This window comes from Ailuropoda melanoleuca, chromosome X (genome assembly GCF_002007445.2).
Source record: "Ailuropoda melanoleuca isolate Jingjing chromosome X, ASM200744v2, whole genome shotgun sequence".
Lineage (NCBI taxonomy): Eukaryota > Metazoa > Chordata > Mammalia > Carnivora > Ursidae > Ailuropoda > Ailuropoda melanoleuca.
Genome location: NC_048238.1, coordinates 41,128,808 through 41,143,748, shown reverse-complemented (window position 1 = coordinate 41,143,748; position 14,941 = coordinate 41,128,808). Strand labels below are relative to the sequence as shown.

Sequence of the window (14,941 nt, the reverse complement as noted above, 5' to 3'; positions counted from 1 at the left end):
CAACCTGCTCCCTCCCTCTTCATGATTTCCTGCTTCCAAACCTTTCTCTGTGCTGTGCCCATTCCTCACTCAATTCTATTCCCCACTGAGCAGTGAAGAAAGAGCCTTTTGTATCTTTCCTACTTTTATTTGACAATAACAAACTGTATATAAAAAGGGAGAAGGAAGGCGGGGAGGCCCTGGATCTCCCCCTCTCTGCTTCCCCAAGCGTCCTCCACCCCTAGGCCCCAGCAGGGACCACCCTCTTCCCGCCTTGTGGTGGAGTGGGGATCGACAGGCATGGAAATCGTGTGTGTGTGTGTGTGTGTGTGTGTGTGTGTGTGTGTGTGTGTGTAGGAGTGTTGGGGGGGTCAAGAATGGAGAGGGGTCAGAATTAGAGATAGGGCCTTCCCTCATCCCCCATCAGAGCTGGCACCCTGAGGAGGGGTCTTGAGGGAGCTATGAGGGTCCACAGATGTGCCTCAGCCTATGAGACGATAGAAGATCCAACATCCAAAAGTGACCCAGTGACTGGCCCAGCTGAGCTCTGACCACTTGTGGACAGTGTATGCCATGCCGTAGCCCTGTGGGAGAGAAAGAGATGACAGTCCCACTAGGCAAGAACAAAAAAAGGTCTCAGGAAAACCCATCCTTTGTTCAAGGACATTTCTGTGACTCCATGGTAACCCTAGGTGAGGCCGCAGAGACTGGGTACGTATAAAAGGCAAGCAGATTTAGGTAGTTTTTTTTCTCTTTCATGTTTTCTCCTTTAAAAATTATTTTTAAAAACAAAACAGGGCCATTCCATTCTCTGATCCATACTCTCCCTAATATAGAAGGAACTCCTAGAAATCGATTTTTTGAAAAGAAAAAAACTTCTCACGAAGGAAAAATCCCAGTGGCTCTTAAATATATGAAAAGATACTCAGCTTCACTCATAATCTTCCTCCTCTCAAAACGGCAAACCTATCTAGGAAGTCTGAGAGGTACTCTGTTGGTGGGGCGGCAGATACAGTCACACACTGCTGGGGGAAGGCAAAAAAGTAACTTCATTGTAACTATCAAGGCTAGATCCTATAGTTTTGTCCACACCTGTGTGAATCCGCACGGCTACGAGGGTATTATTACTTGCTGCAGCACGATTTGCAATAAGAAAGAGCTGGAAATTGCCTGGGTGTTCACTGATAAGGGACAAACGACACTGTGTCATACTGTTGTATCCTTGCATCGGAAAACAAATGAATGAGGACATTCCATGTACTTATGCGGAAGATTTTCAAGAACTATAATGTGAAAACAGCTACATGCAGAACAGCATCATTCATGAGTTATTTTAGGGTAAAACCTGGGGTGGGGGAGGGAATTAAAATATATTATACTATTGTGCTTTTATTTTAGAAGGATTCTTTTAATTCAATTTAATAAAATGAATAAAAGTAATTACCTGCAAGAGGGGAGGAAGTAGACAGTAGGAGCAAGACTTTTCCCTGAACGTCTTGAATACTGTTTTGTTTTTGAACCTTGTGATATATGCATTAACTATTTTTAAACGTTTTACTAAAAATAAAACAAAACCCAGATTTTGCACACTCAACCTGAATGAAGATTAAAAATTGTTTTTAATGACAAAATAGAAAATAAAAGTTTTATTTTCAATTAAAAATTAAAAAAATTCAACTAAAAGAGAAGCAAAACCTGGATCCTGCAAGAGCCATATGAAGAAACAGTATTTTTAAAATTGTCTTTCATTTAAAAAGGAGTAAAATCTGGAATGTGCATACTCCACATGAATAAAAATAGTACATACATTTTAATGTACATTTTTAAAACAGAATCCAGAGTTTGCACATTCAACCTGAGTAAAAATACTTCTTTAATTAAGTAAGAAAGGAACCTTGCGAATTCTACCTAAACAAAAATATGGTGAAGTAATTAATTTTTTGAAAAGTAAAACCTGGGGGCGCCTGGGTGGCTCAGTCGGTTAAGTGTCTGCCTTCAGCTCAGGTCATGATCCCGGGGTCCTGGGATTGAGCCCCACATTGGGCTCCTTGCTCGGCAGGGAGACTGTTTCTCCCTCTCCCTCTGCCCCTCTCCCCACTCCTGTTCTCTCTCTCTGTCTCTCAAATAAGTAAATAAAATCTTTTAAAACCTGGATTTTGCATTCCTTCTCTATGAAATAAATTTTATAAGTAAAATAAACACAGTTTGCACGCTTCACCCTAATAAGAGCCCCAACAGGACGAATCAACCAGAAGGACTCTGGGAAAGAAGAAGCGAGGAGCACTAGCTTCGTAAGCTAGATAGACACAGGACACAAGGTCCTCAGTGCCTCGGCCTCTTCACCTTTGTTATCATGGTTCCCATGAGCAGGTAGCACATCCCTAAGTAACCTCCAGCCCGGGGCCCCACCTCACCTGCTCCTCTGTGGTGTCATCCACATCGACATCAAACAGGGAGCCCAGGTAGGCCAGATGGAAGATGGCCAGGGCCCCAAAGAGCAGGTTTAAGGCTCGCACCCCCAGGCCCTGTGGGGGACAGATGGATACGCTTGGCAGCTGGATCTACTCACTGTCCCCAGCCCCACCTGGGCAGGGGAGCCCAGAGAGATGCACAAGGCCCAGTGGGTCCCAGGAATGAGGATGTCCAGGGCACAAGGCACCTCCCGGGGTAGGAATAAGATGGTTTGGATCTTCCTACAGGAGCTCAAGAGGCAGCCAAGGATGAGAGTACTGTTAACCTGAGGGCATCCAGGGGGAGATGCGAGTGTTCAGACAGAGGAGGAAGAATGGAGGGGCTTGAGCTGGGGGCTTATGGTGATAAACGTCGGTGGCCAGGTGGGAGACAAATCTGAGGTGGTCCAGGTTTCTTATCACAAACAATGAAAAAACAAACAGAAACAAATCCCCACCATGACCTACAGGACCCACCAGTCTCCCCCCTCGCTCACTCTGCTCAAGCCACACTGGTCTCCTTGTTCCTCAAATATTCCAGGCTCTCTCCCATCTCAGAGCTTTTACACACGTTGTTCTCTCTTCTCCTGCAATGCTTCTCTTCCTCATCTCCGTCAGTTAAAGAACTCAAAAGTCACTTTCTTATNTTTAAAATTGAAACCCCTAACCCCCCCCCCCCCCCCGTATTTCCCTTCCCCTTTCCCTCACGTCTTTTCTCCTTGGCATTCATCAGAATCTAAGAAACTATTACACTTTACTGACTTTTTAAAAATTTACTGTCTCATCTGTTAAAATGCTTGTCCCATAAAGCTGGGACTTGAGTCTGTTATGTTCATTGCTGTGTCTCTAGTGCCTAGAACAGTGCCTGATGCCAGCAGGTGCTCAATAAATGTTCACTGGGGGTGGGGGACGGATGCCAGGTGTGTATACAGCAGGTGCTTGATAAACGTTTGTGAGAGAAATGGATGCCAGTGAATAGAAGTGAGGTTCTGAGGATGGCTCAGGCACCAGAAGAGGAAGCTGGGCACCCTGAGACAGATATAGGATGGAGACAGAAGTAACGTTTTTGAGGGGGAGTGTTGGGCATGAGGCTGCCCGGGTTGAACCCTCACCAAGCGATGCTGGTGCGAACAGTTTGGTGGGCACCGTTTCGACAAGACGCAGGCACTGAGGATCCGAGCCAGGCGCTTCCGGAGGACTGGAGTGGATGCCAGGAGGTAAGGGGGTCAGGTTAGCCTCAGGGGACAGTGTTCTAGCCCTGCCCCCACCTTCCATCCCATCTGCTGGGTTGGGCTTGGCACTCACCGTGTTCCACGTAAGTGATAAACGCCAGGGACAGCAGCACCGCAGCCAAATGAAAGCTGAAGCCCTGGAGGGCCCAGGGGGCAATGAGGTGAGTAAGGAGGAGGCCCTGCCACCCCTGCCGAGCTCTCCCACCCCACATCCCCCTCTGCCCTGCTCACGTGCAGGAGGGCACTGGCTGCATAGGTGACCAGCACGGCTGAGAAGGTCCCCAGGCGGAGAGCATTCTTGAAAACATCTGGAAGGGGGAGATGCGGGTCAGAAGTCTCCTGGGATCCCCTCTGCCCTTCCCGGCAGGCCAGAGGGCAAGGCGAGGAACCCACAGCCTGTTGCAGCCCCTAGGATAAGATCTTTATAATGGCCCCAAACGTCCCATGTCCAGAACTTAGCTCCCGATCTTCCCTCCCAAATTGCGCCTCCCATAGTGTCCCCAAGTTCAGCCAATGTCAAGTCTACTCTTCCAGTTCCTCAGGGCAAAAACCTAGACTCCCCCTTGCTCGGCCCCCCCCCCCGCCATTCCCACAACCAAACTCTCAGCAAATGCTGTCAGTTTCACCTTCAGAATTTATCTAGAATCTGACCTCTCTTGTCCATGTCTACTGCCACTACCGCCATAGCTCGCTTGGACTAGTGCAGTGGCCTCCTCAACTCCTCCACCCTGTCTGCTCTCACAGCAGCCAGAGGGCCCTGTTACAACCCAAGTCGGCCCTCAGCCCTCCTCTGCTCACACCCGTGCTGTGGCTCCATTTGTCAGAGAAAAAGCCCAAGTCCTCCCTGTGGCCAGTGAAGCCTTCCAAGCCCCTGTCACCTCTCTGCCCTCACCTCCTGCCACTGGTCCCCTTGCTCAATCTGCTCCCACTGCACCAGTCTCCTCCCTGTTCCTTAGCCGTGCCCAGTATGCTGCCTCAGGGCCTTTGCACCGGCTGTTCCTGCCATCTGTTACACTCCTCCCCCACACATTGGCATTGCTTGTTCTTTCACCTGGCTCAGGTCTTTGCTCAAATGCCATCTCCTCAGTGGGACTTGCTCTGGCTAATTTATTTAAAATTGCAACACTCCCCCCCCACTCCTGCGAACACTTCCAGATCATCTTTACCTGCTTCATTTTTTTTTTAATCATAGCACCTGTCACCACTTGAACTATTATGTATTTTCTTCCTCTTACTGTCTGCTCTCCCCACAAAAATGCCAACTCTACGGGGGCCAGGGACTTTTTTTTTTTTCTGGTCCCTGCAGTATCTTCAGTGCCTAGTACACAATAGGTTCTCAGTAAATGTTTGTTATGTGAATGGGAAAGGGCCTGGGTTGGGGACTCCCAACTCTCTTGGAGTAGTCACTTGGTGACTCACAGTTATTTAGCCAATAAGACATGGGTAGGTTCCAGCTCGTGACAACTTCCACCATGGACCGGGGCAACTCCACGTTCAGTGGCTTGGATACCGTCAGGTCCCTGTAGGCAAAAGAGACCTGCAAATTCATCTGGGGTCTCAACCCATCCATCTAACCTCCATACTTTTGTCTTGGCTGTTCCCTCCCCTGGGACTCCCTCCCCCCTCCCTGCAGCTCCTCTAGGCAGCACCCTGTGTGGGGGGGCCAGCCCTCCCCACCATTCCAGGTGATCCTTCTCCTCGGTGAAGCCGGCCCCTGCCAACGTGGCCGTGGCCTCGGACAGAAAGCCCACAAAATAGTTGCTGAAGTGGAAGGAGACAGCACTCTCGTAGGCTCGCAGCCACCTGGGGAGAAAGCAGCGGGGGAGAGAGGGATCACTCCGAGGCCCTGGCATGACACCCCGCCATGTGTCGCATCCCCAGCCCCACTCTGCAGACTCACCTTACCATGGTGCCCCTAGGGCCCCCAGGGGTCAGGAGGGCAGCAGAGAAGAAAGGAAAGAGAGTCAGAGAGGACATGGAGGCTGGCCAGAGTTGTTTGTAGACAAGACAAGACAGAAACATGGTGGCAAGATAGTCACACGCATACGTACACCGTCAGTTAATTTCACGCACCTCAAACAGAAGTGTGAGCTGCCCTACAGTATGACACGGTCCTAGAGCCTCACGTGGCCAGACATCCAGATGCAGCCACTGTCAGAGGCCCGACCTCACCATGCCACACACTGACACAGACACGTGGCCAGACACAAACACTATCAGACTCCCAGCCCCACAGCTCTCCAGTCTGATCCAGTGACTGTGAGATATGCCAGGGTCCTTTACTTAGGCACAGACACCACCAAGCACCCTGCTTTGCACACGTACACAATACTACACCCAACCCAGTCATCCTGTCAGCTATACAATCAGACATGGTGGAAAACAGACCGCGTCCTGGAAAATGTGTAGGTTCTGGAATCAGGCCTGGGCATACTGCCCTGCTGCTTAGCTGGGTGACACTGGGCAAGTCACTCCACCCTTTGGGGAGCCTCACTCAGCATCAGACACCATCAGCGGCCAGTGAGTGGGGTACTGGGTCATGCAAACAGCTGGATGAAATCCTACAGTCACACCACGAGGTGGATGGTTGGTCCCACAGATAGGCACAGACACATGGTCGGGCATGAGCCCTCAGCCAGACAACACCAGGCAGCCAGAGAAGGCAGGCTCACAGGTGGAATCCATCACAGACAGGCACACAACAGGCTACATATGGTCAGACCCATTCTCAGCCGGAGTCACAGATGACCCAGCTTTATCTTATCCAGTGACAGGCACACAACCCATCCTTGACAATGGCAGAGCGAGACAGCCGGAACACCAGTCCCACAAGGAGGGTAAGTGGCTGACAGGCAAACAACCCACATACACCCCTAGGCAGCATCACAGGCAGGTCAGCATCACCCACCAGTACACACTTGTCACTCCCCATTGTCGTCACGTAACTTGTTCCTAACAGAGGACCAGATGGATAGCCAGGCACAGTGTCAGTCGTACAGAGTCACAGAGCCAATCGTGGTCAGACAACAGCCATAGACACTCAGTCTCTGTCTAGTCGTGGGATAGATGGTCAGACAGCCTCGGACTTACAGAACAAACCGGCCACAGACTGCGCCCCCCCCAACCCCCAGTCAGCCCCACTCGCCCTTAGCACCTGCCGTCATTTACCTGGCTTTGCGTTTCTTGCTGTAGTAACAGAAGACAGATAGAGGAATTAAGAGACAGGCTCAGAGCTGGGGAGACCCCAGGTCCCTACCCAACCCCCTCACTGTTGGGCAGAGGCCTCGAAGGCTGTGCTCACTTGCGAAGGAGGCGGTCACCATCAAGGGGGATGAAGTATGGGAAGAGGTAGGGGCCCACACAGGTGGAGAGCACAAGGCACAGCAGGGCCAGCGCCAGGCTCCGGGCTACCTTCTGCAGCCATCGGCGGCTCTGTGGGGATCAAGGCTCCATGAACACTGCCCCACGGTGGCTCCCACAGTCCCTGCCCACCTGTCCACCCAGGACCTCACCAGCGGGCGGCCTTGGACAGCCTGTAGGTAGCTGTGGAAGGATATCCAGGGCCCAAAGACGATGGTGCCCACGAAGTAGAGGTAGCCCATGAACTCCATGGGCGAGGGCACTGCACCCACCTCGCCCCGGTCCAGGTCGAAGCCCAGAGACACCGCCTTCATGGCCACGATCATCTGGGCCCCTATGTGTGGTGCCCATGGTCAAGTGGACAGGCAAAGAGCAGGTCCACATGGGGGAATGGGGAGCACCGGGTGAGAGGAGATAGGAAAAGAGGAGGTCAAGTGTGGACAGGTGGGCACAGTGTCAGACAGGCAGGTGAGAAGGCGGGCCCAGGACCAGCAGACACCCTGACTCAAGTGTCAGGCGCGTGCGTACATGAGCTAGGACAGACAGATGGATGGGGCGGCGGGGGGGGGGAGGCATGGGAGAGAGAGACACAGATGTAAGGGGGAGTCTGAGGCCCGCGTGTCCGCTGGGGCGGGCGGATGAGGGAGAAAAGCAGGGAAGGACAGCCAGGGTTGGGGGAATTAGGAGCTGTGGAGCGGGGCAGGACGGCCGGGGCGGGCGACAGGGCCGGGGCTGCCTACCTCGCATCTTGTGCCATGTCACCGTGTCCACCATGTGCATTTCACTATGGAAAAAAGGTGGTCTTGGCTCCATGACTCCCACGGTCTCAGAGACCACCAAGTGGGGGAAACCAAGGTAAGGTGAAGGTTATACCCCCCCCACACCCCCCGTCCTGCACCATCTCCTGGAGGAATCCTTCTCCAGGACTCCCTCCTCCAGGGGGAGCCCAAGGCCAGCCTGTCCCGGTACAGCCTTCAGAAAGCACCAGTGTCCCGATCCCCCTCCTCCGGGAATCCCCTCTGCCCTCCTTGCTCCCGGCCAGCCTCCCGAGGGGTGGCCCGGGTAGTGCGGGGAGGAGGACTCACACCCATACCCCATGAGTAGGTAGATGAGGATGGTGACCGAGAGGAAGACGCCGCGATGGGAGGAATGTCGGCAGAGGAACAGCACGAGGTAGCACAGGAGGCTGAGCAGCACGACCCAAACCATGTGTAGCTGGAAGAAGTGGTAGAGGCTGAAGAACCCACCTGCCACGGTGCTTGCATGCTTCAGGTAGGATGGCAACCCTTGGGGGAGACAGACAGAGAGAGAGAGAGAGAGCAAGAAAGGGAAGTTGGCTGGGCTGGGAGGAAGGGAGGGCAACTGGGCAGAGGGCAGAATAGAGGTTGGAATGTGGTGAGACTACAGCGGAGTGGGGGCTGGGGGGGTCCCGAAGCGGGTGTTGGGGAGCCAGAAAGGTGGCAGGGCCTGGGTTTAAAGAAAAGAAACAACTATAAAGGACATTTTTGGGAACCCTGGGGGAAATGCGTATATCAACTTATGTTGGATAATTATTACTGCCCCCAGATTAAATTTCTGGAGGGGTGAGGTTGGAGGGCATGCTTGTTGGGGAAAGATGTCCTTGTTCTTGGGTGGGAGGGCTCACACTGAAGGGTTTGGGGTGAAGTGTCAGCACGTTCTTCACAGGATTCAGGAAGATGATAGGTAGGTAGGTAGGTAGGTAGATAGAGCTAACGTGTCAAGATGTTGACAGTTGGAGAATCTGGTAATGCATATATAGGTGCTCATAACATTATTCTTTCAGCTTAACTTTTCGGTAACTTCAAAATATCTCAAAATGATGAACCTGGGGAAAAACATCCATTTAAAATAAAAGAAAAAAAGGGGGAGTGCCTGGCTGGCTCAGTTCGTGGAGAGTGCAACTCTTGATCTTGGGTCATGAGTGCGAGCCCCACGTTGGGTGTAGAGATTACTAAAAAAAAAAAATACTTAAGTAAACTTAAAAAAAAAAAGAAGAGAAAAAGAAAGCATAGAACCTTTGAATCTCAGATTTCCAAAATTCTCAGCATCCTATAGGAAATTTGGGAACTTGGAATCTTATCATTTGGATATAGGCTGGCCACGACTGTGGAAACATTCCAGAATCCTACAATCCAGAAATCTCATCATGCCCTGATTCTCGAAATCCAGAATGCCAGCATGTTGGAAGGCTAAAATGTGAGAATTTCAATTTGTCAGAATGCCCAAACCCTGTAACACGGTACTTTGGGATTCCATAGCTGACATCAGCATTCCAGAATCTTGTAACATTGGGATGGAGACATTTCAGGATCCGAAGGTTCAAGAAACTCAGCTTTCTAGAATCCCAGAACTCAGGCATACTGAAGACATGGCTTGCCATGGCAGGACGTGGCTTGGTGTGGTGTGGCACGGGGTGGCTGGGCACAGCGGGATGTGGTGTAATGGAATGGTCCCTGGGCTGGTGAGATGTGGTGGGCTAGACACATTGGCATCTGGCTTGGCATGGCAAGATGTAGCAGGATAAAATGCGGCTCGGGATGGGTGAATATGGTATGTGTGCTATGGCCTTGAGGGGTGGCACCTGGCGGGGCAAACACTTACCAAGCCTCCAGAGGAGGCGGCAGGCGAGGCAGATGGCAAGGAGCAGCCAGATCTGGTCAAGGCCCTGCTGGGCAGTAGGCAGGAGACAGCCCTGCAGCAGTTGCTGGAAAAATTCCTGGCGGCTGAAGGTGGCCATTGCGGACCCCCACGGATGGAAGGACAGATGGAGAGACCTGCCAAAGTGAGGAGAGAGGGAGCCAGGATGTCCATGGAGCAGACCGTGCTCAAGGGATAGACTCGAATACTCAGATTTCAGTTTGGGGCTGTCCATGTGGAGACACGGTCCTGAGGGGCTGGGGGAGGGTGTGAATGTCAGGTACATCAGACTGAGCCACCAACTGTGTGCGTGAATGGGCGTCCTAGGTGTACACACACAGCCCATGACCTGTGGTGAATGAAGGGCCCGTGTCTCTTGTATGCTGTGAACAGTCCGGGTCCGATGTAATTGAACGGTGTATATTCTAGGCCCACATATCAAATGGGGGGCCCCCCCTGGTTTCCAAGGTAGAGTCACTCTGTGTGGAGGGCAAAGAGGGAGATCCTGTGACACTTGGGGGCCGTGTGCATCTCTTCTTCTACGGATGTGGGGGGTGTCCTGTATCCCCCGCGCGCCCCATCTCACCCCCGCCTGGCCTCTTGCAGCCGCCAACAAAGCTCTGTCCAGGCCCGGGAGCTGCAGGGAGGTGAAGTTGGCAGTAGGGGATGTAGCAATTGGAGCAGAGGGAAAGGTGATGGAGAGGGGGCCCCAGGACACGCGCTGCAGCCCCGCGCCGGGAGGCCGGCTCAGGATGGGAGCCGGGCTGCCGCACGCGCACCGCTGCCGACTTACCTGGCAGGAAGGAAGCCGCGGTCCTGGGGGCCGGGGACGCACCGCCGCCGCCACCGTCGCCGCCTCCTCCGGGCAGCCTCCCCCGCAGGCCGCAAGGCCGGGACCAGCTGCGGCTCCCTGGGCGGCGCGGAGAGCGGGCCCTTTAAATCCCGGGGAGGCCCGGCCGGGCAGCTCGGCCAATGGGAGGGCAGGAGAGGGGCGGGGACGGAGGAGGAGGGGAGCCGGAGGAGCAAGGGAAGGAGGAGCGGGAGGTTGAGAGGAGCGGGGCGCGGGAGGACGTCGGCGCGCGGAACGTTCGCGCCCGCACCTATCCGGCCTCTTGGGGCTGTTCCAGCCCCTTGAAGGTTCGCGTCGGGAGGTCTTCTGGCGGCCCGGGAACAAACTTTGCAATCGTCAAATTCCTACTCCTTGAAGCTGAGACGGGAGAGACGGGGGAGGGAGAAGGAAAGCCCTCTCCTGCGACCCGGCCAAACTGCCCACCCGCGCAAGTCTTCAGGCCCCTTTTGTCCCCCCCCCGCCCCCCGTTTCACAGATGGGAAAATAAATCGAGATCTCTTCTTCCCCATCCGGTGAGGGAACTAAAGGAATCTCCAGCCCTGCCCACCCCCAGAGACGGGCCAGAAGCATAATTACTGTGTCACCTAGGAGCACGAATTAGGCGCCTCTGCTTCCCCTAGGGATTCCTCGTGAGCACTTGGCTTGTCGTTGAGAACTGATATGCCTGCATAACTCCCTACTGGACTCACTCCTGCCCCGAGGGTGACCCCAGCAGCTAGTGGGTGTTCCCTGTGAACTAGGAGGCTAGTACAGAGCATCGATCAGATCCGGGAGCATGTTTAAAAAGCACGTACCGTGCCCCCAACAATGATTACTTTTGGGTTCCATCTGCACCAACACTGAGGATTTATGCAGCACCTGGTGTCTACCTCCCTTACTCTGCAGCGTCTGGACACTCCACTCTGTCCCTAGGCTGATGAAGGGTTTATTATTACAAAGGGGGCATTTATTGGGCACATACTGCATGTTTAGCGTGAGCTGGAAGAGAAAAGGAAGCCCATGTCAAGCTGGACCCCACCGTGACCTGAGGAACTAAGGAAAACAGGGTCTAATCAGATTGATAAAACACCGGGCTTCAGTGTCCCTTTCTCTTAAACAAAAGAGTGGGATTACCAGTTCTTTGCTTGGAAATACCAATGGCAGTTGAAGAGAAATGGATGCCTCATCTCTTTAAAAAATGTTAACATAGGGGGGGTCTGTGTGGCTCAGTGGGTTAAGCGTGTGCCTTGGGCTGGTCAAGATCCCAAGGCCCTGGGATAGAGCCCACCTCCTGCTCCCTGCTTTGCAGAAAACCTGCTTCTCCCTCTCCCTCTTCTGCTCCCTCTGCTTGTTCTCTCTCTCTGTCAAATAAATAAATAAATAAAATCTTTAAAAAACAAAAATAAAAAACGTTAACATAAAGTTAAATAGACCTTTAACTCATAAAATCAATATTCATGTATTACAAGTGAAAAATATTTAACACATTATATGTGTAAACATATATAATGAATAATTACATAGTCCTTTGCACAAACACTAATTCCTTTCCTTAACAGCGGATACAGACCATACATTTTTTGAATTATCATCATAATTTTTTCCTCAGCTTTCAAACATACTCAAGTAGAGTCAAGAATGACCTGCGCCGTATGCCAGAAATATTTCCCTTAGTTGTAAGACCTAGCGTTTAAACTGGAAGATCTTCACTAGGGTGACCCTGAGCTTCACAGACTGAATTGTTTCCATCTAGTCTTTTGATGTGTGTGACAAAGAACTAGTATCTAGACTCTAGGACATCTAAAGGACGCCTACAAATCAACAAGAAAAAGACAGACAATGCACTAGAAAATGGACAGTGGACACAAGTAGGTAATTCAGAACAGAAGACACCTGAAATGACCAACACGTACAGTATATGAAAAGATAACCCGATCTCTTCAGTTGTCAGTGAAATGCAAAATTAAAATGACATTTAGGGGCGCCTGGGTGTCTCAGTCAATTAAGCGTCTGTTTTCAGCTCAGGTCATGATCCCGGAGTCCTGTGATCGAGGCCCACATCGGGCTCCCTGCTCAGCGGGGAGCCTGCTGTTCCCTCTCCCCACTCCCCCTGCTTGTGCTCTCTCTCTCAAATAAACAACTAAAATCTTAAAAAAAATTAAAACAACAATTAGATACCATTTCACATCTACTAGATGTGGTGTTTCATATTCTTATCACTGGAGCTTGGTAGAGGGTGGGGTATCTGTCAAATCTTTTAGCCTTTGTGGTCATTCCAGATTATGGTTTCTGGGGCATTTTAAATGGCCTCCCCGTAATTAAAGAAATGCAAATTAAGACAACGAGATCCCATTTTTTCACTTATTAGATTGGCAAAAAAAAAGAGCAAAGTCTCATAGTAACAACATATTTATCTCTGTTTCTTTGTCCTTGTCTTTATATCTCTATCATCTCTATATTTTTTCTAAACTATTTTTATATATTTTTTAAGATTTCATTTATTTATTTGTCAGAGAGAGACAGAGAGAGAGAGCACAAGCAGGGGGAGCGGCAGGCAGAAGGAGAAGCAGGCTGTCCACTAAGCAAGGAGCCCCAGGCAGGACTCGATCCCAGGACCCTGGAATCATGACCTGAGTCGAAGGCAGACATTTAACTGATTGAGCCACCCAGGCGCCCCTTTTCTAAACTATTTAATAGTAGTTGCAGGTGTGATACCCTTTCAACTGAATACTTTAATATGAATTTACTAAGAACAAGGACATTTTCTTCCATTCCCACCAGCGGAGTATGAATATTCCAATCTATCCACATCCTTACCAACACTTTGTTGTTTGACTTTTTGATTATAGCCATCCTAGTGAGTGTGTCAATAATGTCCTTTTTTTTTTTTGAATGAAGTATAGTTGACATACAACGTTACGGTCAATCTCAGGTGTACACACAGCGATTTGACTGTTCTGTAAGTGTAGTTACCATCTGTCACCATGCAATGCTATTAGACTGCTATTGATCCTGCCCCTGACTTACTCATTTTATAACTGGAAGTTTGTGCCTCTTAATCCCCTTCACCTATTTCACTCATGTCCTTTTGTAGTTAAAGGAAATCCTAGGTCACAAGATACATTCTGTTATCTGGTCTTTTTAATCTCTTTCAATCTGGAACAATGTCTCGGTCTTCTCTTAACTTGCATGATCTTAATGTTTTTGAAGAGCACAGGGCAGTTCTTTGCAAGAATGTCCTTCAATTTGTGTTTATCTGATGTTTCCTCAGGATTTGATTTGGATTATGCATTTTTGACAGGAATTCCACAGAAGTGACTGTGTTCTTCTCGGCTATCCAGAAGCTCGAAGTATTGGTTAATTGCAAAATTGTTAGTGTTAGCTTTGATCGTTTGATCAAGGTGGTGCCTTCCAGGTTTCTCCATTGTAAAGGTACTATTTTCCCTTTGTAATTAAATGAGTATCTTGTATGAAAGACCTAAATGTGAGACAGGAACCCATCAAAATCCTAGAGGAGAACACAGACAGCAACCTTCGTGACCTCGGCTTTTAGCTACACGCGTCTCCAAAGGCAAGGGAAACAAAGGCAAAAATGAACTACTGGGACTTCATCAAGATAAAAAGCTTTTGCAAAGGAAACAGTCAACAAAACCAAAAGACAACCGACAGAATGGGAGAAGATATTTGCAAATGTCTTATCAGATAAAGGGCTAGTGTCCAAAATCTATAAAGAACTTATCAAACTCAACACCCAAAAAACAAATAATCCAATCAAGAAATGAGCGGAAGACATGAACAGACATTTCTCCAAGGAAGACATACAAATGGCCAACAGACACATGAAAAAATGCTCAACATCACTCGGTATCAGGGAAATACAAATCAAACCCACAGTGAGATACCACCTCACACCGGTCAGAATGGCTACAATTAACGAGTCAGGAAATGACAGATGTTGGAGAGGATGTGGAGAAAGGGGAACCCTCTTACACTGTTGGTGGGAATGCAAGCTGGTGCAGCCACTCTGGAAAACAGTATGGAGGTTCCTCAAGAAGTTAAAAATAGAGCTACCCAATGACCCAACAATTGCACTACTAGGTATTTACCCCAAAGATACAAACATAGTGATCCGAAGGGGCACCTGCACCCCAGTGTTTATAGCAGCAAAGTCCACAACAGCCGAACTGTGGAAAGAGCCCAGATGTCCATTGACAGATGAATGGATAAAGGAGACGTGGGGGTGCCTGGGTGGTTCAGTCAGTTAAACAGCTGCCTTTGGCTCAGGTCATGATCTCAGGGTCCTGGGATCGAGCCCCGCAACAGGCTCCCTGCTCAGGGGGAGTCTGCTCTCACTCTGCCTCTCCCCCCAGCTTCGTGCTCTCTTTCTCAAATAAATAAATAAAATCTTAAAAAAAAAAAGATGTGGTATAATA

General features: G+C 50.3%; 1 protein-coding gene across 4 annotated transcripts in view; it reads right to left on the bottom strand.

Moving 5' to 3' along the window:
• Nucleotides 1-307: 307 nt before the first annotated feature.
• Nucleotides 308-14,941, bottom strand: part of PORCN (porcupine O-acyltransferase) — a 24,741-nt gene continuing 10,107 nt past the window's right edge. The window contains exons 2-16 of one of the 4 annotated variants that reach the window (XM_034649321.1): nt 10,473-10,886; nt 9,644-9,816; nt 8,115-8,307; nt 7,762-7,805; nt 7,174-7,355; nt 6,963-7,093; nt 6,830-6,847; nt 5,562-5,576; nt 5,339-5,464; nt 5,081-5,181; nt 3,893-3,969; nt 3,735-3,798; nt 3,542-3,627; nt 2,394-2,504; nt 308-563 (exon numbers count right to left, since the gene is read on the bottom strand). In XM_034649321.1, the coding sequence (XP_034505212.1) occupies nt 462-563; nt 2,394-2,504; nt 3,542-3,627; nt 3,735-3,798; nt 3,893-3,969; nt 5,081-5,181; nt 5,339-5,464; nt 5,562-5,576; nt 6,830-6,847; nt 6,963-7,093; nt 7,174-7,355; nt 7,762-7,805; nt 8,115-8,307; nt 9,644-9,779 (1,386 nt within the window). In that variant the 5' untranslated portion in view covers nt 9,780-9,816; nt 10,473-10,886 and the 3' untranslated portion in view covers nt 308-461. Of the gene's footprint in view, nt 564-2,393; nt 2,505-3,541; nt 3,628-3,734; nt 3,799-3,892; nt 3,970-5,080; nt 5,182-5,338; nt 5,465-5,561; nt 5,577-6,829; nt 6,848-6,962; nt 7,094-7,173; nt 7,356-7,761; nt 7,806-8,114; nt 8,308-9,643; nt 9,817-10,472; nt 10,887-14,941 lie in introns of those variants that run through there. The other 3 variants (XM_034649322.1, XM_034649324.1, XM_034649323.1) reach the window with 3 other exon arrangements.